The following is a 27,970-nucleotide window of genomic DNA, read 5'->3' as shown; positions in this document are numbered from 1 at the left end:
TGGATTTTGATAATTTATATATTTTTATAAAACTACTTTATACTTTTGGATGAATATTGTTTATTCAAATGTATTATGAAAACACTTGTTTGTAATTTAATTTGCATACAATATCAATTGAAACAGTATAGGGTAGACTGCAAACGTTTGATACGTAATTATAACGCCCGGTATCTGAGGTACGTTTGAACATAGTTTATCAATTCGATAAATATTATTTTCGAATATTATATTGGCACGAAAATCCGTGAAAGCTTGGTTTATGAGATCGGCAAATTACAATTGATGTTATAACTGGTTAAATGTAAATAACAAATAAATAAATGGCGCAAATTTTTTACATGTAAATTCAATTTATTGAAGTTGTTTTTTGTGAAATTATTAACCAATATAAGTTCTATAAAATTGTGTACTAAATTTGTTTTGACAAATTCAAAACATATGCGTAGACTGCTGAATGGTCTATTATTTCTGGGTCCTTTGGTGCACAGCCGGTGACCTACGACCCAGGTTTGATTACCGGCTGTGCACCAATGGACTCTCTGTTTCTGTGCGCACTTAACACTCGCTCGTACGGTAAGGAAAATACCTTGAGAAAACCGGCATGCCTTAAACCCTTTTATATTTACCAAAAAAGTATTTGAATAAATAATTTTGGATGGGCAAGGTACTAATACCGATTACCTTTTGAGTTTATTTTTTTATTTTATTAATAAGTTTGGTAATTGTATAATTTAACAGTTTTACTTGTGATTTTTTTCTCACACTTTACCCTTAGTATTTAATTTTTTATCCTTACTTTTGGGTTGCTTGAAAGAAATCGCTTGTTAACAATAAGGCCTTTGTATCCCTAATAAGTAGTAATCTCTCGTAGTTTTAATAAATAAATAATTATATTTAAGCAGTTTCGTATTGCGTTATTTGAGGTTGGGTTCATTGGGATTTTGGCCACCACTACAAAAGTATACTTTATTGTAATCTACCTCTTAAATGACGGATACCATAAGATTCCATTGTAACGTCAAGACTTATGTTATCGACGAAATGTGGTAATTGCGCCCTAGTAATATCCATATCAAACTAAGCCCATGTTAAGGTAGAATGTGAAGATTAACTCGAGCGTGTTAATGAATTTTGGACAAGAAATAGTAAAATGTTTGTATGTAAGCGAGACATGGAATATTCTTGTTTTATTATAGGAGATAGAAAACACTAGTACCGTCCAACAACTGATCTGTTACAATAGGAAATAAATGAACGCCCACAAAAAATGACTCAGAAATCTAATAAAACAAGCAAGCTTACTGGTATATTCATGCGTTTGTAATGTTTATTAATTATATTCTAAGGTCCAAAGTCCAGTTCTGGTGGTGGAACTATCGCTTGACCGACTAGAGGGTACGCAGTTAAGGGCGTTGGGCTTGCTTCAGGTGTTTGGTCTAAACGTGACCTACGCCGTGAGGCCGCCCGCTATTCCGCCCGCCCAGCCACAGCCCTCTTGCAGTGCCATCGAATGTCGACTTCTCGGACATTGCTACGCTACAAATAATTATTCGTAAGTTTACTAAGAAAATATTATTGTGTGATATATGTCGCTTGCCCCGCGGAACAAAGTCGTAATTACGACTGTTTTAATATTTTCTCATTTCTTACTTCGTCAAGTTTATAACTGTATTATTGTTTAAAATTTAAGCAATTTTTTTTATTATAAAAACACGGAATATCTTTTCCTACTGACATTATTTTCTGCGCAATGTTAGTAATACTCGTTTACCTAATTCTCTTTTCGTGAAATAGATAGCAACAACCACAAAGATCGTTCTAGTTTAGATTATAATTCTACCAAATAACTATAAAAAATATGTGACAGTTAAAAAAATAAAAATAGGTAATAATAAATTGCAATATATATGTAAGTATATAGTATTTTTATGTCCGCAAACAGGTTGGTAAATTAAATAAGTCATAAAAATTCAATATGCTGTCATAATGTATCGTCCGCAATTAATTTTAAACTGGTAAAACGCTTTTGCCCCAATTTTAGTCTTATTCATTAATCTAATAAATCACTACTACATTAAGTTATTTTTTAACTACTTACACTAAATACAATGTTTAATCGTAATGAATAAATCGTCAAATAGAAAAAAATAGCTTTCATTATATACATTATTTGTATATGTTATTTTATTTGTATATGAAAGGAACTTAGTATCCTTGTAATAGTACCTGTATCTTTTTTTATTTTACCTGAAAAAAATAGATTTTGCTTTTACGACTTCGTTCCCCGGGGCATGCGATGTAATGAAAATCGAACCTTAAATGCGAGTGCTAAAATAGCTACGAATTGCTACGCAGCGTAGACGTTGTGTTAGTTTATTAACACTGATCCATTTATATGTGTATTGTGTCTGTATTGTAATACATGTGTATTGTCTGGATCTTGATACGTCGAATAGCTAAATGATCAGGTTACTCGAACCTTAACTGTTACATGTTTATGTGTATACCATGTTAATATAATAATAATAGTCGTATTCTTTTCTGTAGAAAATAAAAAAAAATCCACCTGAAAAATAATAAGTACTTCGATTATAACGACATCTTGGGAATGGATGAAATCTAGACGCTTAATTGGAACATGAATGCAACTGTATGATATTATATTTAATATTCTTCGCAGGGAATTCTTTTGCTCCTGTTTTGAAGGCTATTCTGGTTTAGACTGCGGAATCGGCCCTCTTTGCCCCAAAACACCGAATATGTGCAAGAATGGTGGCACGTGTAGGTAAGGTACATCATTTAATCATAAATTAACATTTTTCATTGATTTAGTAAAGTAATCAAAAGTATACGTTATGGAAATAAATAAATCATTAATTAAAGATAAGATTCATTAGTGCTTTAATTTGCATAGTTCCCTCGTACAAAAAAATGGATACGAGACTTCGCGTATTTTGCTTTTGTGTACTGTATACATGTATGGATAGGTTCTGCTCTGAAATCGGCCTTATTTTAGTCAGATATACAAAAATAGAATTGTATTAAGTATTGTATTGTTTGACTGTCTATGATTATTTATTAGTCTTGGTTAGTAAATAAAACAAAAAAATTAAAATATCTGACGAAGTGGCATGGATAGCATACGGAAGTAATTTAAAAAAAATGTCAGCAAGAGGACACATTTCTGGGCCTGTTCCTTGGAAATTTGTATAATCTTGTCAGACTTTTTTTTGAATATTAAAAGAAAGCGAAACATAATTGCATAAATATCGTTGGTGGACGTACAGTTTACAATGTTTAAAGTGCAACTACAGATGATACATATTTTTCTAGGCAAGTGGGTCCTGCAGCAGTAAGTTGTATTTGTGCATCGGGATACACGGGAGACCTTTGCGAGTCAGAAATATCAACGCCAGGTATTTTATATATAATATTTAAATTTCCTTATTAAATCACGTAGGTGACAAAAAGAATAACACAAAACACTTTTTTATATAATATACTCGTATGTATACTGATACATACGAGTATATTATATAAAAAAGTGTTATAGTTTAATAGATAATATCTGACATTTGACTGCAAATGTCAGATATTATCTATTGCTGCATATGTACCTAGTTGGTGTGTAGGAAACTAATAATTTATTGCGCGCGGCAAGATCGCTACCAATCGTACGCAATACAAACTAAATCAGTTAATATAACTTTACTAGCACGAAAAGAAAACGAAAGATGAAACGACGACGTGTTTCTCTTGATTAGGATCAAAAGTATTTCTAGGACACGCCTGACACGTCTTGATATCACGACCATCTTTCCAATTACAATCAAACGATTTTGTCTTTTATCTTCGTTCTACGTTCCCACCTCCCAGATCTTTTTCACGAAGTGAATATATTTTGATTGAAGCATTTCAGTACTTTGGTTGAACCACTGGGTGATTTCGTTTCTAAATCTGGGTTTGTGAATATAGTCGTCATAGACGAAGGATTTATTCTGTTTGACAAATTCAAACCCGTCCTTTCAGAACGTTCTGTTTTATCTCTGGCTTTCATTGATTTTAAGAGCCTGTATAACGTCGACGTTGGTCTGTTTGGGAATATACAGATTGCGGGACGTATTTTTAAAAATACCTATGGTATACCTGCAATTGGTAATATTTAAAAAGTAACAGCACTTAATTAATTATAGGTATATTTTTTTGCACAACGGACTTACACTCCAGTCATTTAGTACATTTGGAAAAGAAAATGAACCGAGAAAGCCAAATTTTGGATATTACGTGGGGGGTGGCTAGAAGCTTAAGTTCAAATTGTCGACCAAAATAACTTTGTGCAATTTCCGCCATCTTGAGAAAAGGGTTAAATTCAGTTTTTTCATAATAACTTGGTTCCCCGTTAAGATACGAAAATTTTCTAAGAATACTATTACAGTAAGATTTAAATTGTCTGTATGTATGTCTTTATTGGTTCTTAATAACTGAAACGTTATTTTAAAAGACGCTTAGACGTTTTGTTTCAAACTTTAATATGTTTGAATTTAGCATAAAAGATATCTTCAAATATGGATCTATTCAAGATTAAATTGAATCTTTCAGAATGTGGCGTTGAGGAATGTTCAGAGAATTGCAAGGAGGGGAAAGTATGTGATTGCAGTCCAAGGGATACTGATATTTGTAAGTCTTGTATTTAAATATTTTATATATGTCATCTATTAATACATCAAGAATTATTCGTATTTTAAGTAATTATATATAATATCGAAATAATGTATTTAAAAACACGCGATGAAAACAATTTTTTAAATATTAACAATAGCAATGGACTAGAATATTCTTTATAATACATCCGAATATATAATACGAATCTAATAAACACACAATCATAGTACATAAAGTTTTAAATTGTATTTTATTACCTTTCACATATTATTTCACTTCAATACATCCTTACGATGTTTCAACGGAAATAGAATTTTGAACTGTCAAACTGCATTTCAATTTGAATCTGTATTTTGCACGGTGCTTGCGTGATGATTTTGTGGATTTATTATTTAAAACGTTAATATTCATGTTGTTTTTGAAGTTACGTAGTTTAATAACTATGTGGAATAATCGGATAAGTAAAGTTTGTGATTTGTGATAAAATCGTGATTTTATTTCACGCTTACGTTTGTTAATACTTTAATTCAAATTAGAATAAATGGATTGTGAAACCAAAAAGTTTTGATTTTTTGAAGTGAAACTTCTTTAAGCGCATATGGGATTTTTTACGGGTGAAACGCAATAATAATAATAAGCAGCGTTTTTGTCGCAGAAAAGGGAGAGAGTGAACGACACCGATTGAGAGAGACAAGGGCGAACAATTGATAGAAATTCTATTGAAAAAAAAATCCGTACAGAGAATTTGTGAAATATTAGTATTTTATATTTTATGCAAAATAATTTTATGAAATCTCATATGACGAATTGTAAATTAAAATACTACGTGTCGTGTCGTAAATCGAAGAAATAAGTTTAAAACAAATATAATTTGTATTAATTTTCGACACTTTTAACATTTTAATGACAATTAAATTCCTTATCTATGTATATTATATCTACACATTTACATATCTTCCTTTTTTTCCTCCCTTCAAGTCTGAAAATCTAAAGTTTTATATTTGTATAACTATGGACTTAAAAATTAGTTTGCCAAAGAAGTTTCACTTCTGACATGTGTATACTTTTGTACGCATGCACTTTTTTTAAAGGCCACCATTGTATGATCAATGACATTTTAAGTTTTCCTTTATTTTTAAAGTTTCACATTAAATGTCATTATCCTTTATGCATTGACCTTTGACGTTTTTTATTTAAAAGTTGGTAAGGTTATATTAACTAATATTTTGCTGCACTGCGTTGAGATAAGAATCAAAATGGCGTTTTAGGAAAACTTTTTTCAGTAATTAACCTTACGAAACTTCAATTGGAATAAAGTATACGTAAATTAATAGACTTTTACGATCTAACAAATATGCTTACATACAATTCTTGGTGTGTTATGTTCATGTTTATTTACTTATTTAAATGTGAGTGTTGTTACACACAATTGTTTTTCAATGTTTACCAGAATGTGTTGATTAAAGTATATCGATTTACAAATTTGTTTTAAATAACTAGTAAACAATATATTATTTTATTTGTATGTAATTTTTGTAGCATCAGCCCGCTTTGAAACTAGAGTCCAAATTGTTGAACAAGGAATTAAGGACATATCCCAAGAATTAGTCAAACAGGTACTCTTTTATTATACATTTTTTTAATATTTATTATTGTATTAAAACAATAATAATAAAAATTGTTTTAGATAACGGGGTATTTACAAGCATCGAATATCACTTTACACGACGAAGTGGAAGTATTAAATATAAGGTAAAAAAAACAATTTACTATATTTTAATGTCAATATTATTTTATGAGGCCTTTTCTCGGTTTCTATTACATCTAATTTAAATAAGAAAGCCTGCTGGGTCTGTGTAAGTTCTGACAATATATAAAAAGGTCAAGCATTAAAATACTATTGACTATTAATATCTGTTACTTATTGTATTCTTTTAATTAGCATATTGCGGAAATTAAAGACCGTCGAACGATTGTCCATTGCCAATAATGAATATGACGTAAATAATTATCTTTATTTTATAAACCTTACATATTGTCTTGAATTAGGACTAATTGTGAAGAACACAATTAACATTTCTCCGTATTTATTAACTGTCGGTTTCCTAATATGATCATATATCTATTATTTAATTCGCTCATATTAGTAGCTTTTTACGTTTATAATTAACAGAACTATAATAATTCAATTTAACATAAGCTAGCCATAGTCCATGCTTAAATATTTCTTCACGGTTTGACTAACCCTCAGTTAAGCACTGGGTTTTAGTTTAACGAATAACATGCTTACGAATAAATTGACTTAATTACGTAGCCGCAAGTTAATACAATTTTATTATTAACAACAATTTTAAATTAAAAACACGTAGAGTTTTAAGCCATTGCACAAACGAGCGTTTATAATTTAAGTGATATTTATATATTATATAGTATTTAATCCGCCAAAAAAAATTAAATTTCTTAACAATTATTATTATTTTTGACATTTAATTCTATTTTATGTACATTTTTATTAATTTAATTTAAAACTTTTATTATTATTTTCTTTCTACTTAGTATTTATTGCATTCCTTTTCTTTCTTCTTCTGAGGCAAATAACTGATGTAGTCTCTGGCAGAATGACCAGCGCTGTGGAACATTCTGCTTCTCAGCATAATGCTGAGTCAGGACCAACTACAGCAACACCATACACGCATTACACATTTGAAACGAAAGAAATGGGAAAAGGGAATTTCGTTTTTTTTTGATATATCTCATTTTTTTGTTGATTATTGTTATTTGTGTGCTTATGTGTGTGTTTGTGTTTTTGTTTGTATTAAATGTTATGTCTATCTATATATTATATACGTACGAACATATTTGTCTTGCTTTTTTTTTCTATAAGTTTTGTTTGTTTTTTTTTTTAAATTGCGAGGTGATATAGTCAATAATAAGTATTACAATGGCCTTAATATGTATTTAAATAAGCAAAGAATTTCGATTAATAAAACTAAAAAAGAATGTAACAGTTCTACGGGTAAGTCTCGCACTGCATGGGTGAGAGTTTGGAGTGCGAGGAGAGAATCTGGAGCTGTGCGATCAGCGTTGGCCCGTCTCGCGGTGGCGCGTGCCCCGTCAGATGCTAGAGCACTCCGTCTTGTACCTGATACATCATATTTACACATGCAACCGGCACTTACGCTACACGTAAGTAAAGTAACTATTTTTAAAATTAATATACGGCGAATTTTCTTGTCATAAAATTCAAGTTTATTTGATATAACTATTCCGTTCCTAGCAGACGTTTTAAATAATGTAAAATATACTGTAACTATCTTTAATCAACCCGCGTTAATCAAAGGGTTTAACATAGTTAAATACGGAATGTAATGTAAATGCTAAAGAGTGCTTGCGTTTATACTCTCTGGGCGTAACTCCTACGATTTAGGTAATCGCCAAGCTTATAAATCTAAGAAAGCTTGGGTGCGCGAAATGTACAGCTTTGGCTCGTACAATGACTATTTTATTTAAGTAAACCTCTGTTACTTAAGGAGGTCCTTGGTTCCATTCCCGGAAACTATAATTGCTTTATATATGGTTGAATTATAGCGATAAATTAAAAAAAAATGACTCAAATATTTTTAAAGATTCTGAATCTAGTGACAATAAAAGATTCCGAAATAGACCGAAAAGCTTACGATTTCATCATCAGCTTAATATGTCTCTACATTATGGAGATAATGAACTTAGTTTAAATAAATACTAACAGAATAAAATGGATTAAAATAAGTACTTACACTGCAGGCTTACTACACAAGTAAAGAGCGAACTACAAATTGAAAAAAGGAACATTCTGATATTTTAATCTATTTTATTATTGCATTGAAATTGACAAGTCTCACTTAGATATTACATTGTAGGACAAAAGATGGTATTTCTTATGAAAAGTTAAAGTTTACTCACTTAGTTATCCGCCTTTATAGTCACGTGTGCTATTACTGGTAATGTTATTGGCATTTTGCAGAAATTAATAGTAAACCAACGTCCTGAAGTATGGGAGGGATCAGAATTCATACTAAGTTGTATGGCGTATGGATCGCCAGATATATCGTTTACATGGTTTAAGGATGGCGTGAAGATTAATTTTAACGGAACCAATAGGTTTGTAAACGACTTTACCTTCTTACTTTCTAAATTTTTAAAATAAGTATTGTTTGATGATTTGCTTTTTTAAAAGAGTACCGAGAGTTTTTTACGCCGGCTTTTTCTCTCGGCCTCCCTTTGTCTTCTTTGCCGATGTGTAGGGATGCCTACAGGTTCAAATTTAATTACGTGGAATAAGTGAGACCTTGATGATCTTATGTTCCAAAATATCGTTCCGTTATTCTGTAATTTTTTTTATGAAAAATAAAGGGTCATCAAATTATAAGAAATATTTTTCATACAAATATTTTAGAGAGATTTGGACACGTACAGTAGCAGAAGACGCGTTAGGGCGGCGTATGTCGGTCCTAGGAGTTTCTGAAGCAAAGAAATTAGACAGCGGGAAGTGGTCATGCGCAGCTGATGATGCGGGAAGAAGACGATGTAGTGCTTTAAGGATTACTATCCTTAACCCACCTGATATAAGATTAATGCCATCTACGTTGACTGTTAACAAGGTATGTAGAATGTGAGGTAAATTTTGATAAATCACGAAAATTTGCCTACCTGTTGGTCTGTACAAATTACGATACTTAGTCTCAATATCCCTAATGCATGAGGATAGACTGGCGTGGAGGCAGCAAGTCAACGTATTGGTTCGGGTTAGTCAAGACACGCATAACTTACAGTAATTAAGACCATGAAGAATTACAAAATCACCAAAATGTGGTCCGTAACATACTTGCAATCTAACATATATATTACATATTAGATAATATGGGATGCATGTTTAGGTGTATGATTTCGTAGATTATCCAAAATTATTACGGTCGAAAAATTCATAAAATTAATATTACTTCTATATTATATTATATATGGAGTTTATATATCCGCAGATTTTTCAGGTTTTGTTATTTTTTAAACCCAAATATCGATGACATGAGTGAGACACAGAAAGCTGATCACCAACTTGTCTATAAAATAAAAACATATCGAGAAACGGATGCAGTTTGAGGCCGTGACCCATTTAGGCCATTGAATTATTATATTATTATTTTTTACTAATAAAATAGCCGGAACTAAATAATTACTTTGACAAAGTTGCACAGAAAGTAAACATAAAGGAAACCATAATTTGTTTTCTATTCTGAATTTTTTTTGGATTAGGGAGACAATGTGAGTATTACATGCCTTGCCGGAGCGGGACGGGTACACGGTGCCCTAGGCTTCAGTTGGGCAAGAGAACGTGGTTTGCTCCCACTTGTACCAGGAAGAGAACTCTGGGAAGATCTCTACCCAGCCGGAAGCTTACTCAGACTGTTTAATATACAGGTATTATATTTATGTAATTGTGGAAATATAAAGCTTTGGATGGTCGGCTTAACCCTTCAGACTTCAAACTCAGTTATTCATTTAGGTAATACAGAAATACGTATTAAATGCTAAATACTTTTAATTTTACATTTATTGCTAGTTCTCAAATCAATGGCGTAGAATTGACAAGAATAACTGGAAATAAACTTTCCGCCACTCTGTTTTTAACTTATTTCATAAATAATATTTTGATATATATATATATATGATTTTAATTAATATTTAATAACCCCTTAAATAGCATTCACGATAATATTATGAAACTTTTCGTTAGGCTTTAAGCACTCAATCGTACAGAAAAAAGCTTTATAAAAATTGGGAAGGAATTATTGCATTCAAAAATTTCAGAAATCTGGTGAATTTCGTTGCCAAGTATCTTCAGTTGCTGGTACCAATTCAAAGTCTATAAACGTATGGACGTTAGGGGTGATGGACGATGCGTGTGATGCTGACACCTCTCATGGTCTCCGTTGGGCTAGAACAGCTCCTGGCGCTAATGCTATAGCGAACTGTCCGCCTGGATTCACTGGGGAAACCAGTAGGTATGCCGATTTATAGTATCAGGGATATTGGAAAATATATTTTAATTAGCCGTGTAATATATATTTAATCGGTGTGTGAATTCTTTGGACTCCAAGCCACCAGGATTACTCCGCTGTTTTTAATATTGAGCATTGTTATTTCAAGTGTTCCCATCAGTTGCAGCAATTAATAAGAGAGAGTGTATATGGAAATAGTGTTTTATCAGTAGATAATGTCATAACTCTAGGAATCGGTGCTTTGTTAGAGTGTCAGGTCCAACTAATCGTTGAGTCAATCACGTGAAATCGATACAGATTTTACAAAGTAATCAGGCTAGCCTATTGGCTCAGACCGCATTAAATAATGGGTTATGTAGAATATAAATAAAATTATAGTTACAACAAAAAGTTTTAGTGTTTTACTATAATTAAGTATGGTATGAGCTAACCATCGATGCTTATAAAAAACAAGATATATGCATTGGATCGTTTGTACTAATCTACGCATTTATAAAATCTAAAAAAGGAAAACAAAAAACAACAAAGCATTCTTAAAAGGTTGGCAACACACTCGCGAAACCTCTGGCATTGAGATTGTCTATGGGCGGCGGTATCACATAACATAAGTTGAGCCGCCTGCCGGTTTGCCACATGTTCTATAAAATATATATGTATATATGTATATGTTAAGTCATAATAATTGTTTATAATACTTGTACAAGCTGTTCGTGATAGAACAAAGGTACCGGTAATTTCGCCAGAGTTTTTTTCTTCAACATTACTCGTAATATTTAAGTCGTAGTATTTTTAATTAATGCAATTATATTTTTTCAGCACTTTTTCATAGAAAGAGTATGCCTAAGTTGTTAGTTAAAATAGTGTAGTTAACTAATTTATGTTTTATGAGAAGTCCTTAGTTAAACACTTCAAGTCGTGGTTCAAGTCAAACGCCAAACACTTGTTGGAGTTTATTCAACACAAAGTGGAAAGAATTGCTACTATTTTTGTTTATATGTATGTTTGATTGCCAAACAACTAAACAAAATCAAACAAATAAATATAATCAAACAAAAGAAGCATTTCCCAACCCGGCTGGTCCCCGTAGGGAATTAGACCACAACCCCCCCAAATGTACAACCTTAAATGTAAAATGGGGGAGGCCTTTGCCAGTGGGCACACAGAATCAGTATTCATAGACAACAAAAACAATAGGTATAATGTATTATTAGTATTGGTTCTGATATAAGGCTATAAATAAAATAAGATAAATGTTTGATTGCAATGTAATACATTCCAAAACTATAACACTTATATAAAAATTATCTCATTTTTAAAACTTACACTGTCCTACACGATATATTCAAATATTATTAAAAAGTTATGGATCCATATGAAAATTTCTAAAACGCAAGGTGTGAAACTAATACCGATAAAGATCGCATTCACTGCGGAAACTATTGAGAATAGAGTGAAATACGGATTTGTTGAAGACATCAAAAGCTACAAATAAATCCACGATATCTTACGACTTACTAAACATTTATTTATTTATTGTATCTATTGTAAGCTAACATAAATTATATAATATAATAACAAACAAATACTCTGAATATATAGCCAAAGATGGAATACATGATACATTTTACTACAAAAAGATTTACAAAAGGGAACAAACAAACAAAAAGTATTCAATACATTTAACTAATTGTGATTCAATTTATTTAACTAAGCCTTGGTTGTGTTGTATGATGGTGTAAAAGTGTGAGTATGTACGTGATGGTGTGTATGTGGGGTGTGCTCATGATGTAGGTGATTTTGCGCTATCGATATTCTCAATACACTTTTTAACCACATTCCGCGATAGCATAAACAAGTCAAGGCTTAAATAGTGGTCATTGTATGTCCGGGCTGCGCCATACAAAACTTAGTAATTGGTAGTAAATGCAGGAAGAACCGCGACTATTCTATAAAAGCATGGGGAACATTCTTGTATAAAACATTTATTTACCTTTGAAGGTTTTGCGAGCCGAAAACAACACAACACAGCGTCAAATGGAATTTACCAAATTTTTCCGGCTGCATTGCAGAGTCGTTGCGAAGCATTTATGAAGAGGTATGGCACATGAATGATTTTACTTTACAATTCGATATTGCTTTCCCGTTTTTTTTCTAAATGAAAAGATTAGCTGAAACTGCCATGCTAAGGAATACAAATCTTATTGTACATTTTTGAAATTTTTTAAGGTGAAACTTTTATTACATCGTCTTAAACTTTTTGGTCTGTGTGGCGCATGTTGCGTTATACTGTATAGACTATTATTCATTTCATAGTACTCTGTAAGACACAGAATTCAATAAAAGTATTAGTTGGAGACTTAGTCTACTTTTATTAGTCCCATTATCATTTCAATTTTCCAAGTATAAAATTAAAATTGATAAAGCGATTTTATACACTTAATTGATGTGAAAAAAAGTTTCACTTTTACCGTGGTTTCATAGAACCACACAAAAATTTTTTAGTTTTAGAAGACGTTGAAGTTGAAGAAGACTTTTTAAATGCTTTAATGTTTTTTTCTGTAGTAACGACAACTATTTAGATTATACATATTACAAGATAAATTATTAATTTAAAATGTACGTGATTTAAATTTGCATGCTAAAATTTAACATTACATTTTTCTACAGTTATTAATTATTTTACAGTTTATCAGAATTTCCTATGGTTATTCATGGGAATTGATTCAGAATATAGCAAGGCAGTATGGGGCTGTACTCGCATCTCTACCAGCTTTACCAGGGTCAGCCAGTCTTCCCCTTGAACATTCTATACAAATGCTAAATTTTCTACGTTCTCCAGCCTCTAAAGGCGCTGACAGAATTAGCAGTACTGAGCCATTGTTACAAATTTATGACACGTTATTGAGGCACCCCGACGCGTTTTTAGATGAAGAGGTAATATTTTAATTACGTATTAATCTCAGCAGTGAGTAGTGTTGGCCCGTAGCTTCGAACCCCAGCTGTGTACCAATGGATTTTTATTCTATGGGTGCATTTAACATTCCCTCCAACGGTGAAGGAAAACATCGTGAGGAAACCGGCTTGTCTTAGCCCTAAAAACTCGACTTTGTGTCGGGCATAGGAGGCACTTCTTGCCTTTTAGATTGACAAATGATCCTAAAACAGATTAAGAAATCTGAGGCCAAACGTGAAAGGTTGTAGCGCGAGTGAATTATATTTATTTAATTGCATAACGTTCTAATTTAGGATATTGTGTAAAAAGAAAATACTGAATAAAGTTTTTACTTAAACATTTCAAAAAGGGAAATACCTGTTCTCTCTACCTGATCATGAAATAGATTAAGAAATCTGAGGCCCAAGGCTAAATAAAAAACTTGTAGTGCCACTGACTTATTTATTTTTAATCTCAGCGCGTAACTCTGCCTTTTCGCGTGGTGAGAGTATCCCCCTTCAAATGAACATAACATGCTCTAGTTTCTAATAGAGTTGGTAATTTAGTAACGGGACACTTATGACACTGGAGACATTTTAAAACTATGCCGTATTTGATCCCAGAAGCAGAAGTTTGTTTAGGAATATTAAAACACATTACTTTTATTTTAATAGCTTATTATTTTTAGGAATATAATAATTAACTTAAAAAAAATCTCTTCTTTTTGCCTGAAGTGAGTGATTATTTTTAGAAAATCTATGAACTTCAAAACGCAATAGCAGATACAGCATCACTGCGGACGAATTTTGAGAAAAATTACCAAGAGTTTTTCGTGAAAGCCCACCCAGTACTGGAAGATGCCGCACATTTTGATTTTCCAAGACAGTTTGGGCTTCAAGAGTGGTCATTGTTATCGGTAGGAGTTGAATTATTGGACCGAGCAGAGAATGTATCAGTAGTGGCTGTTTTGTATAAGGATCTTGCATCACGCTTACCGTCGCTTCGAAGATCTGTTGAATACAAGTCAGTATAACATTTTTAAAGAAAAAAGGGCCGCCAGTGTACATTTACATTGTCAGAAGGCAAGGCAAAGAAGTGCGTTGCTGGCTTTTCATTTTTTAAAAATTATTATTCTAGTATTAAATTACCTTCATATTTAATAAACTAATGTACTAACTAACCAAACATATTTGATGTTTTTGAAAGTCCGAATTACTATAATTTATAAATGTGGCATTGTGGAAACACTTTGTAATTCATAATTACTTTTAACTGTATATACCCTATATTGTTTATATAAGATTTACAGTTAGCACTGGTTTTTAATTAAAAAAATGTTTTGCAATAAGGGCTGGTCGAGAAGTGGAATACAGAATGTCATCTGCGCAGACGCAGCTCTCGACTAATGGAGATAACATCGATCCTACAATGCAGCACACTGTAACACTCTTATTTGTACACCGGAAGAATTACAGTTCTATAGGTAAATATCAAATAGTTTTATTATTAGCCATTTCCATATTTTGTAGGAAGATTTTCAAACAAATACTTTTTATTAATTTTAAATTGTACTAGAGTAAGAACAATCGCATATAATTATTTGTCAATTAACTAGTCAGCGTGAAATTCTAAATATTGAAAAATTACGTAAATCGACATTGATTTTTAATTAGTTTATGTTTAAACCTGTCAGTTGGTTCATTAAAGCATGATTGTATTAACTACCAAATATTGAGGTTTCCTTTGATATTTGAAAATGTTTTATTGAAAATATTTATTCAACGAATAATATATTTAATTAACGTGTACATTGACAAAGTATTTTCAACAAAATATATTTAATAAAATATTTGTGGGGTAATATGATTTTGAAGGGTTAAATAAACAACATGTTTCGGTGGCCCATGCATTTGATCATAGGGTATATCTATATTTGCAGACAGAGTCGAAATAACAAGTCTTGCTGACTCCGCCGACAATCGACAAGTGACCTAAAATTAATATATTTGCAAAAACCTGCATAACTATCGAAACATTCGTATTTTTAAATACTAAGAAATTTGACAAACTTTTTTATATACTTTCTAGATCTTTTTTTACAGTATGGAGACCAGATAAAACTTGCATACTCCACGCTTTTGACAAAATATAGGCTTTTTATGAAATTTATGTTTTTAAATGGCTATTAAGTTTTATCCGTTTTTTACTATACGTTAAAATAATTATGGAGAAATGCAAGAATTTTATTTGTGCCATAAAAATATTCTTGGAACTACTTCGTTTTATAGCATCAAAGCTATCATGTGCGTTACGAACGCGCAATGAGGCAGGCTCATGGATTCGTAATGCGTGCGAAGTTCGGGTACCACAGCCCACGCATGTATCGTGTCGGTGCCGCGGCCTTGGAACGTATGCATTGTTCACTGTTGCGAGATCAACGCTGGTAAGGATTTCATTATTTTTAAGTAACAGATGATTCTTTGTTACTTTATGGGATTGATTAGTATGATATAATTATGTCGGGAAGGATACATTTTATCGGGCTAGATGATAACGCTTTTGATATAAAGATGAAAAAGTTTCAAACTTGGCTATTTGACGTGTTGTACATATTTCTTTGGCGTTTCATGGTTCAAATGAAGGAAGTCACCTTTTACTGGGTGTTCTAAGGCTATAAGTATGTATTCATAGTAAAAATAAAAGTACTTACCTACATACTTTAATTTTAGCGCGATTGATAATTATTAAGTTTTAAGAAAAAAAAATATAAAAAACTTAAACATTTGAATTTTTATATATTAATAATATGATCGGCAAAACAGATATTTTAATTAAAGACTTGGTACTAGGAAGTTTAAATATTTTTGATCGGAAAATCTCTGCGCTTACTTTTCGCTTACTACTTATGAACTTTCCTAGATTTTCTAAACTTTGGATATCTTATTATTGGCTCACCGATTTGCTGATTCAATCTACTTTCTAAAGAGTTCAAATTAAATTTGAGGTCAGATTAAGTTTTTGCTAAAGTTTGTTCTATAATCGGTATCAGACTAAGGTCTTTTTGCATTAGCCTACTAAATATTAAACCCATATTTAGACAGATACAGAAAAGGACCTTCGAGGAGTGGTGAAGATTACGGTGGGTTTGGGAGGAGCTCTCTGTCTCACTGCAGCGGCTTTGCAATTGATAGCGCTGGTGCCGGCACGTAAAGCCCATTTGCCAACATTACTGAAGGCAGCCACTGCTGGTACGCATTCAGCTGCACTGTTTACGTTGTTGGAGTGCGAAGATGGGCAGGTAAACCCCCATATAAATACTACCTACTTGTCTTAAAAGAGACCTAACTAATAATAATATAAACATATAAATGTATTTTATTATTAAATAGGAGACGGGGTCATGATGCTTCATACACAGACATTTTTCTAGGTTTGTGTATGTTTTTAATAAAGGTGTATCAAAGTACATCGACTATGAGTGTCATGAACCAATATTCTTATCTGTTTCATTATTTTTCTTTCTGTTTACTTGCAGTTTATAACATTTTCTTGTTAAATATTAATAGTACAATTTCTGTCTGTAGTCTATTGTATTGGCTATTAAATGTTATCTGGTTTATGACAGGAGGAAGCATGCCCCGGGGCGTTAGGTTGGGTGTGTGCAGCTTGCTGGTGTGCTGGTTGCGGCGCGTTATGCGCTCAGCCGCTTCTGTTACAAGCGGAGTTGGGCGCTAGAGCGCAGCGTGCGCCCTCTGTAGGTCTATTAGCAGGTGAATAATAATAATTAAAGACGTTCCTCTAATCCTGACTACTTTTAAGTAATAATAAGTAAGGTTTAATAAAGGCCGGCAACGCACTCGCGAGCCCTCTGGCATTGAGAGTGTCCATGGGCGGCGGTATCACTTAACATCAGGTGAGCCTTCTGCCCGTTTGACCCCTGTTCTATAAAAAAATTCACGCGTTTTCTATTGACTTTTGTCACATGTCATCCTGGCCAGTTGGAATATAGTATTCGCCTGCTAATTCAAATAATGGTTGCATCGTAAATCAATGCGTTATAAGTCGTTAATTATAGAAAAATAGACGCGTGTTTTAAATATATGAACAGGATTTAATAAACCAAAACTTAATAGGTGTGTGCATCCTCTCATGGCTGACAGCTCGACTATGGGGCGGCGCCCCACTGCAGGTGGGATCCGCCGCCCAACTTGTTTGTACTGCTGGATGTGCTCTTCTGACATTATTGTGCCTGGCTCTCACCTTCTGTGCAGCGTTGCGACTTAGGATCATTAAGCATAAAGTGCCTGCTGAACGACGCTCATATTTTAAAGACAGGTATGTGTCTAGAATTTAATTTCAGCTTACATTCTTTTTCAGTTGTTTTATGTTTCGTCTAAAGGGGTTACACGAACTTATAAATATATAAAAACTAGCTGACCCGGCGAACTTTGTTCCGCCTTAATGGCAATAAATAAGCAGTTTGGGTTTTTTTATTGGAAAATATACAAAAAAATTAAATACCTACATTAATCATTCATTATTATTTCTGTATTTTAGTACATAGGTTGCTCTTCACTTAAGTACCTTGTGATACACATTTTTTCATTTTTTGTTTTATTATCAGGCGCAAAAACAAACAACGCTGATGGTCTTCCGACCCGTGAACATGCCACGTATAATTGACCATGGGAAAAACATGAATGTTCTAGATTTAAACCACAAACTTTTAAGGATTGGCCTTGTGATTTGTTGATGGTCATGGCAAATGCAAGACGTATCGGAAATTGAAGTCTTTTAAATTCAAACGGCATATCGGTTGGGATCATCGGGATCCTCGGAATAAGAACTTCCTCACCTTTGAATTTTCCTATCATTATCGTAGCGTAAATTACATTGTTCTTCAATTTTCTAACCACCAAACGCATACCATTATGTAGTTCAGGTCATCTACATCTTTATTCTTTTTCTTCTTTTTTATCAGTAAGCAATGTAACTCTCATGTTTGTTGTCAGCTGCAGTTTCGTCACATAGCGCCATAGATTTGACGATTTGAGGCAAGCGTTTATTTCGTCGACAGCCGTAGATCTTGGAATTACTGGCAGTATTTGGCGGAAATCGCCAGACAGTAAAATCATTGCTCCTCCAAAACATCTCGATTCATTGCGTAAATCTTTTAATGTTCGGTTAAGTGCTTCCAATGCACGTTTATGCGCCATTGTGCATTCGTCCCAGATGATGATTTTCGATGCCGCTAAAACTTTGGCCATTGCTGAGTGTTTTGCAATATTACACGTTGGTTCTCCAATAGTTTGAAGATTTAACGGTAATTTTAATTCTGAATGAGCCGTACGGCATCCTTCTAACAATGTGGCTGCTATTTCAGAAGAAGCAACTGCAACCGCTATGTTGGATCTCGCCCGAACAGTTGCTAAAACTAATGATATGAGGAATGTCTTGCCAGTTCCACCAAGGGCATCTAGGAAATATAAACCACCATTTTCATCATCGTTTGCCTTCATTAAAGTATCATAAACTTCCTTTTGTTGGTATTTCAACAGGGGTACATTCGTTTGAACTACTAAATCTAATTCCTGGTGATCATATTCACGTTCCCGTTCCAATACTCGATTAAATGCGTCATTCGACAACAACAACAAATAGAAACATTCATCATTCTTTGGATGAACTGTATACATACGACAATACCGAGTTTTATAGTTCTCTTCACTGTTTATACGAATGGGCAATAGCACTATCATTATAATTAAATTGTAAATTGTAAAAATAATTAAACGTATTTATTTAATAGAAATATTTTGAATATTGATTTCTTACAAATATCAAATTGTCATATATACGTCATTACACAGCTGTCATTATACGTCAATTACATAGCTATCATTTGCGTTTTATTATTCCAAGTCTGATTCTTATTTGTTATACCACTTTTTATAGTGACTGACGTTTCATGTCAAGTCCCACGGGAACGCTGTCGAACGGGATAAAAAGTATCCTATGTCCGTCTCCTGGCTCTAAGCTACCTCCATACCAATTTTCACTCAAATCTGTTCTTTCGTTCTTGAGTTATAAGTGGTGTAACTAACACGACTTTCTTTTATATATATATATATTATTATCAAAATAGATAATAAGTTTTACGTTTAAGAATCTGAAACTCAGATTGATTCGTCGGTAATCAAACCCAGAATTGAATAAAATGCTGTGATTAGGTTAGAAATAAATCAGTGGCGCTACAACCTCTTTTGGTCTTGGTCCTCAGATTTTTGAATCTGTTTCATGATCATTTTTAGATCTAATAGGCAGAAGGTGATCAGCCTTCAGTGCCTGACACATACCGTCGACTTTTTGGGTCTAAGACATGTCAGTTTCCTCACGATGTTTTCCTTCACCGTTCGAGCAAATGTTAAATGCGCACATAGAAAGAAAGTCCATTGGTGCACAGGCGGGGATCGAACCTACGACCTCGGGTATGAGCTCGCACGCTAAAGCCACTAGGCCAACACTAAGCTCTTTAATAGTTTTCTACCAATTAATATATATAAAGTATATTCCATAGGACTCGTGCGATTCGTCACACTCTGATATTGTTAGTAACAACATCGGCAGTTCAAGTGGCTGGAGTTGCATATGCGCAGCCAACAGATCGTAATGTCGCGCATGTCGCAACGTTCGCATCAGCCGCCCTTGCAAATGTAAGTTTATCTTAAAGGTCAAAGGTCAAATAAACGCTGGTTTCTTTTATTATCTCCCCATCTTATCACTTTAAAATAATTTATCCAATTTGTCTCTTTACTTTTTCCTTTGTCTAACAATTAACAAATTAGAAGACTAAACATTTTTAAGAAAACTTTTCTTAATTGGATAATTCTCTCGGTCTCACAGCCACGATTGCTGGAATCATTACTTATATTAACTGTAATTGAAGCTTAATTAAAATAACATAATGTTATCTTTAAATTTTAAAGTTAGTTATTGTTTTTATAATTGTATATATTTTTTAATATTTTGTGGGTTAACGCAATGTCAACTGTATCTTATATAATATTGTATATAGGGCCTAGCGATATTCCTCTGTTATGTGTTATGCGATGAGGAGTGCATACGAATGGCGCGACGTGCGACGTCATTACCCGCTGGCAATGGTTGCCAACATCAACGTGCGCCTGATACTTCACTTAGCTGTAAGTATTAATTTAAAGTGCATAATGACGTACGTGTCAAAATTTTCCATTAAACTGTAAAATGTGTATCAAAGATTATGAAAAAAAAATTAAAGAAATTTTGCCGCCTCTTAGTTTGTCGCATATGCTTCAATTAATTTTTATAAGCAAGTAGAAGCTCAGCCTATAATGACACACGATATGCATTGTATTGTTACCAGGCAGAGCTTTATATAAAATCACATATGTTTCTGCCGTAATTTTTATTTATAGAACAGGAGGAAAACGGGCAGGAGGCTCACCTGATGTTAAGTGATACCGCCGCCCATGGACACCCTCAATGCCAGAGGGCTCGCGTGTGCGGTGAGAGTGAGTGAATTGAAGGGACCTCACACCAGAATCCCTTAATTGCAATTGGAATGTCTTTGTATTAGTGTATATCAAGCAGAGTGGTGAAGTGGAAAGCTGCGCGGGCGCTGAAGCAAGTTCATCTTCACCGCTTGCCACATATCCTCATGTGCTTGACAGTCCAAGTATATACAGGTAATGTACAGTACAATAAACTTAATTTAAGGTATCGTAAAAAATTACATGATTTGAGAACTCGTAATTTTTATTGACGTTTTGTAAGTTATTATTGGTTATTATTATACAATAGAACAAAATTACTACAGGATATTTGTCAAAGGTACCTCAATCAATAAATCTAGCACAATATAATAACTGAAATTAACTGAACGAAATGTTATAATTAACATATAAAATTGAAGGATCTTTAGTTTATTCTTCTAATCCGATTTTCTTGTTATTATCCTATAATAACATATATCCTAAAAAACATGAAAAACATTGAAAATAACTTCAAAAGTGCGTGCGTACCAAGTACATATTATTAAGGTAAAAGCCCCAATAGATCAAACTCAAACTCAAAAATATCTTTATTCATATAGGTAAACATGTACACTTATGAACGTCAAAAAAACAAATTAAATTAATTGTAAATTTACATTTACAACCAGTTCGCAAGTCAAGGGCGTAGAGCGGGTAAGATGATCATGTATCATGTATTTTTATTTCTATATTCACATTGTTTTCACACTGTACATTCACGTATACAGTGTTTCGTGATTCAATGAAAATATAATTTAAAATATCTGGGTGCAGTAGCACAAGTCGTTATTTTTTTTTTTTTTTTTTTTTTTTTTTTTTTTTCTCACAAAAACAAAAACATATAAAAACATATACAATAATTGTCATTCTTATTTGGATCACTGCTATTGCTTAAGTGAGACTGATGCCTGCTAAAGGTTGTGCACCTGAGTTACAGGTCATCAGGCCTCCACTTCTTCGAATCGACAAAATGATTATATGTAAAGAATAGACAATTATATTAATTATAAGGAAACCACATGGTGTATGCGTGTGTGTTTGTGTATGTGTGTGTTTGTGTATGTGTGTCTGTGTATGTGTGTGTTCTGAATAATTGACGTAAAAATATTGCACAATTATACTCCAAATAATTATTAACTAAAATTTACATAAAATTTGTGTCAAACTTTATGCTCAACTATTTAGTTATGATAAGCATTTTCTCGGTAACCTCATAGTTTAAGTCTAATAGCCACAGTGTAACCGTCTTCTTGCACTCATTTTTTGTTAGGGGATATATGGAGAGAGAAGTGTTTACCTTGTTATATAAGTAATCACCCAAAAAACAGAAGAATTTTTGAGCAAAGCTTGTGCGAAAGGGTTTTGTATGGCACAGTGCATTTTTTCTACGCTTATTATCATTGAGGTGTGGGTCATATTTGAGAAGTGAGTGTTTGCGTAGTATTGTGGCAAGAATGAAGATTTGACGAACAGTGAGAACCTTCCAATGTTTGTAAGTCTCTGCCGTGGGATACATGAACGGAAGGAAAGCGCTTACCTTGAGAATAGCTCTTTGAGCTCTTTCTACCTTCAGAAGTTGTGTTTTTGCGGAGCCACCCCATGAAGATATACAATAGCCCAGAATGGATTGACATAGTGATAAGTAGACGGTTTTTATTAATGTGTGATTAGCAATGTGCCTCAAAATTTTGAATATATAAATCAATTTTCTAATTCTACCGGTCAATAGATCAATATGAGCTTGAAAATTCAGGTTGCTATCTAGCATGACACCTAAGTATTTCAAGGTACTTGTGGAGGTAAGTTTTGGACATCCGCATTGCACTTTGGTTAAACATGATCCAGCATGTGACACAAGTTCAAGATTAGAAGGGATTTTACGCTTCGTAATTTCGAAGGTTATGAATTTGGTTTTATCAGAGTTAAGGGCCAGGGAACTTCTAAATAGCCAATCAGAAACTAAATTCAAACCTATCTGAGCATGTTGAAAGGCCTCAGACCAATCCTGACCATGGAACAACAAGGCGGCGTCATCAGCAAAGGCTACAATTTTTCCATTTCTAAGGTCCATCCCACACAGTTCATTTATATAAATAAGGAACAGTGTGGGTCCCAGGACGCTGCCCTGCGGCACACCGAAGGTCACAGGTAGCTCAGTACTAGACCAATCCCCCACCCTCACAATTTGCGTACGTCCAGAGAGGTAACTCGCGAAAAGTTTGTGAGCTATGCCCCTAACGCCCAATCTCTCCATTCTGTGCAGTAACACTTCAACAGAAACGGTGTCAAACGCTTTGCTCAAGTCCATGAAGATACCGATAACTTTTTCCCTCCTATCCATATTTCTAACTACAAAATCAGTCAAGCTATGCACTGCGTCATCAGTGGACCTACCCGAACGAAAACCATATTGGGAGTCAGAGATTATATTATATTTCTCGAGAAAATGAACCAATCTCCTGTTAATCAGACGTTCCAAGATTTTCGACATGATGGGAAGTAAGGAGATAGGCCTGTAGTTGTCTACAAGGCTTTTGTCACCACCCTTGCAGATAGGCGTTATGCGGGATTTCTTGTAAATGTCTGGAAACACTCCTGTTTCCATGGAGAGGTTGCAAATGTAAGTGATGGGTGGGACCAAAACTTCGATGTGCTGTTTGAGAAGTCGACTAGGTATCAAGTCATTACCAACAGCACATGTGTCTCTCAGACCCATCACCAAACTCTTAACTTCAGCATTGTCAGTGGGCATGAGGACAAGAGAATTTATTGTCGGGGCGGGAGAGGTGTTGTAGGAAAAGCTATTTTCAATCCCTAGACCGGTAACAATGTTTTTCCCTACATTTACAAAGAATGAATTTACACTGTTAACTTTTTCTTGTGGGTTACAGTTTTTTAAAAGTTCTATAGAAGATGATATAGGTTTCTTATATTGTGTAATATTATTAATGGTCTCCCAAAGTTTCCTGCTGTTTGTACTATGTCTAGTAATTTCATATGCGACAGAATTGCCATCTGAGGTTCTAATATGTAACTACTAAACGAATACATAAACCAAAAGCGTATATTTTTCTCGGTCTCTCTTTCTCACTCTCTCTCAATGAGTCTCAATCCCTCCCTTTTATTCGACAAAAACGATGGCATGTTAGTGACGTTCTGTAAAAAATTTACACACATGCGCCTCAAGAAGTTTCACTACAAAAATAATCCTTATAATAATTAAAGAAAGCAAACCTCCAACAATGCACAGAATAGAATACAGCATTTGATATGATACAAAAAAGAATTACAACTCATGAACGTCCAAGACATCGTCTGTGTCTATCTTTTTAACAACCCACAACATAATATTATAAAGATTATATTGTTATCTATATGAATCAATGACATTTTCAGTAGGCTTTTTATTTCATGTAATTTTGAGAAATACAAGGAATCAATTGACCTGCGGGGCCATAAACAATACTGCCTCTTATCCGCTTAAAGCTGTTGACCTGTCTTCTATGGTTTATAGATGAGAGTCGTTTACAAGTATAGATTTTAAGTAGCGTTTTTGTTCCAGAAGTGTACTAGAGAAAGTACTACAGATATATTTTTAAATAACTACATGCAACATTGTTAATATCTACGAGATGTAAATAAATATTTGGTTTTAAGGATTCAGAATTATGTTCATTCATTCGTTCTCGGTTATATGAAAGTATACGTTGGTTCTCTTTCTCAGTTCACCAGACCTAGATCAGACCTTCCTGTGACCGGTTTTAAACTTAATTCACCCTAAGTAAGGATGAAGAGGATACTTCGATTAATATAAAATAGTATTGAACTAAATGTTCAATTATTTAGGGCCTGTTTCATAATGTATGGATTAAGTACCAAATAGCTATGCAACACATAAATTATTCGAAAGATAAAACTTCCGAATAAGATACTTCGCGTTTCATGACGAATAGCGCAGTCGTGAAACGCAAAAATACTGTTTATCCTACCAATAATTAATAAATAGCTTATTTGGAACTTATTTGGACATTGTGAAACAGACCCTTAATGATTTAAGAAAAGTGATGGTTTACTGTCGATTGTATCTCTTGTCATTTGACTTCATAAATATAGGTTTGACCAGAAAATTTTAAAGTACAATTTATATAGGTTGTCAAGCAATGTTCAAATTTAAAAGACAAAATATATCCACACTAAGGTTTAAATTTGATCAAAATTGTTTCCGTTTTTGAGTTAATAACGTATTTCTGAAGAGGTTAATATTTTTTTTTAATATTTTACTCTACTTCCCTGTCATCTTGTCCAGGGACTTTATATATCTCACATTTTTTTTCAACAAACAAAAAAACATACATTTCACTACTACTATTTTTGAAATAGTGGTTATAGAGGTTAATATTGTCAAGATGTATTTGAATAGTTTAATTGTTGGTATCTAGTTTTAATATTTTATAAATATTACTGTACTATTAAATTATTTTCAGTTTTACGAATGAAGTTGCAATAAAAGCTACTCCTTTTATAGCTGGTAGAAAACGAGTTTTATAGAAAACTAATTATATTTGCACCCTCCAATTTCTTTTAAAGTAAATTAGAAAATGTTTATTCTTACTAACTTGCTCCATTCCATAGTTTTATAAAACAAAGTGTTATATTTTATAAGAAATTAATATTTATAGTATACCTTCTTACAAATATATCTGTCTTGTCTGTCTACTTTGATTTTGAGGGTTCAAGAGCACAAGATTTAAGTTGGTGTCATTTGGCGGATAAGTATCGCAATGCATCAATGAAATTCTAACACGAAAGGTACTGCTCAGCCACAGGGACTTTTTAATTGATTTCTGTAATCATACATAGTTAAAAGAAAAAACAAATAACATACAATTTATATGAGATGCAACGGGCGGCCTTATCGCTAACAAGCTATCTCTTCCAGGCAACCATGGTAATTAAAAAAAACTTACAATAATAATATTGTTGTCACTTTGATTAGTGATTAGTGCAGGTTTTTACCGATTAGGAGAATACAAGTGTGGACAGCGACTGATTAGTGCAGGTGATTAGTTACGTTTGTTAGTCTGCGTTAGTCTGCGTAGTAACGTGAGAAGCGTGTTCTATTTTGCGAGCGAACTGCGACTAGCCCTACACCTAACTTGCATGCGTGTCAAAACATGTCATTTTATTGTTTAGCGTCGGATTTACTAAACAGCGCCACTAAACAAGAATTGGACTTTAACTTAACCAAATCAACAAAAACTTAAGTACAATGAAATTTATAGAATTATCAAACTTAACCTAAAATACTACGAAATGTAATAAATCATTAAGAATAATAATAAAAAAGTAATCTATAGGCATTTTAGTTTTCTATGTATTATATACTTAAGAATATTGTGACAACTCAAAATGTATGAATCTGAAAAAATATTTAAAAGTAGTTTTAATAGATGGCTATATAGGTTTCTGGAGTTTCTAATGTTACTTATATCAAACGTATTCTTTCAACAGGAGACGCTCCAATCCTGACATCCGAGCAGATATCGTACGATGCGTCGAATACCGGGATCATAGCGTACGATACGACAACAGTATCACGCGAGTGTGCGATTTAATACCGAACCCTGCCCCGCATTTATCCAGAGTGTGCGTGGAAATGGGGGCAACTACCCCCATTTTAACCTGCTCAGTCGACTTCGAACCATACACAAAGCGTTTCGACACCCCAGAAGAAACTTGCAACATCTGCGTCCAATCCAATCCCGATATATCAAAAATTCCCTTTAAAAGTTGCCTCAAAAAATCAAAGGATTTAGCGTCTTCAGTGTCCCTACCCTCAATTGAAGCGAAAAGTGAAAGTTTAAAGACGAATATCGAACAAGTGAATCGGGAGTGGAATAAAGCGTATGATTCTAGTGAGGCCAAAGAAGTGATAAATAAAATAACGAACGATCTTGATTTTTTATTGAATAGGACTGTGAAGAGAAAAGATTCGACAGAACCAACTTGAGTAAAAGTGTAAATAGTTTAATTATTTTAGAATATTTAGAATTTTAACAAGAATAATAATACAGTGTAAACTCCATGTAACATCACTCGATTTAACGACAAATTCTCCAAAATTGTTGAAACGGGAGAGAAGATAAGTGATGTTTGCAAACGCTTTGGATTTAGTCGCTCTAAGAGTAGACACGGCATTCCATTTAACGGCACCTCTCCATAGCACAGTCCCTTCAGTGGCGTTATAAAGAGTGCACACTGTATATTCAAAGAAGTTTGTTGATTTGTTTAACATCGTCGTTCTTTAAGAGTTGGCGGTAACTTGATCCAATTAGTGAAGATTCATCATACAACTAAATGAAAGTTTAACAATGTGTTTTACAGTTGCTTTTTCGTAACTTGTTCGGGAATTACATTTTAATCCTAACACAGCTTTAAAGTCGGTAGTGCATTTGAGATCTATAATTATTGAGATTATGAAGATCGTGAGTAGCTGTGAATAACGATGATTTTTGTTACGCCTTCCCGTTTGGATATGAATAATTAATTTTCTGTACTGCTTGAACTTCAGAAAAAATATAAGAAATTTTGTGAAACACGACTCACTATAATTGTAAATTAATATGTATTTCTTTTTTAACGTTCACAAATGTAAATTGTGTTACGTAAATGAATAAATGATTTGATTTATATTAAGTTACTTCATATGAATTATTATTCCAAAAGGGAAATGTATTTCGGAGAAACCTAAAATTATATTGGTTTGA

At 33.3% G+C, this 27,970-nt stretch overlaps 1 protein-coding gene across 1 annotated transcript in view; it reads left to right on the top strand.

Moving 5' to 3' along the window:
* Positions 1-27,758, top strand: part of LOC110997533 — a 67,789-nt gene extending 40,031 nt beyond the window's left edge. The window contains exons 3-25 of the mRNA XM_045630125.1: positions 1,350-1,555; positions 2,684-2,788; positions 3,337-3,419; positions 4,603-4,680; positions 6,205-6,281; positions 6,353-6,417; positions 7,674-7,851; positions 8,669-8,805; positions 9,101-9,305; positions 9,955-10,119; positions 10,510-10,703; positions 12,699-12,795; positions 13,386-13,634; positions 14,384-14,655; positions 14,982-15,115; positions 15,921-16,075; positions 16,730-16,930; positions 17,258-17,402; positions 17,766-17,967; positions 20,210-20,345; positions 20,708-20,834; positions 21,248-21,356; positions 26,715-27,758. Of these exons, the coding sequence (XP_045486081.1) occupies positions 1,350-1,555; positions 2,684-2,788; positions 3,337-3,419; positions 4,603-4,680; positions 6,205-6,281; positions 6,353-6,417; positions 7,674-7,851; positions 8,669-8,805; positions 9,101-9,305; positions 9,955-10,119; positions 10,510-10,703; positions 12,699-12,795; positions 13,386-13,634; positions 14,384-14,655; positions 14,982-15,115; positions 15,921-16,075; positions 16,730-16,930; positions 17,258-17,402; positions 17,766-17,967; positions 20,210-20,345; positions 20,708-20,834; positions 21,248-21,356; positions 26,715-27,213 (3,819 nt within the window). The 3' untranslated portion in view covers positions 27,214-27,758. The remainder of the gene's footprint in view (positions 1-1,349; positions 1,556-2,683; positions 2,789-3,336; positions 3,420-4,602; positions 4,681-6,204; positions 6,282-6,352; positions 6,418-7,673; positions 7,852-8,668; positions 8,806-9,100; positions 9,306-9,954; positions 10,120-10,509; positions 10,704-12,698; positions 12,796-13,385; positions 13,635-14,383; positions 14,656-14,981; positions 15,116-15,920; positions 16,076-16,729; positions 16,931-17,257; positions 17,403-17,765; positions 17,968-20,209; positions 20,346-20,707; positions 20,835-21,247; positions 21,357-26,714) is intronic.
* The last annotated feature ends 212 nt before the right edge of the window (positions 27,759-27,970 follow it).

Source organism: Pieris rapae, chromosome 11, assembly GCF_905147795.1.
Source record: "Pieris rapae chromosome 11, ilPieRapa1.1, whole genome shotgun sequence".
In the NCBI taxonomy this organism is placed as follows: domain Eukaryota; kingdom Metazoa; phylum Arthropoda; class Insecta; order Lepidoptera; family Pieridae; genus Pieris; species Pieris rapae.
Note: the sequence above shows the minus strand (reverse complement) of the source record. Positions and strands in the feature narration are given on the sequence as shown.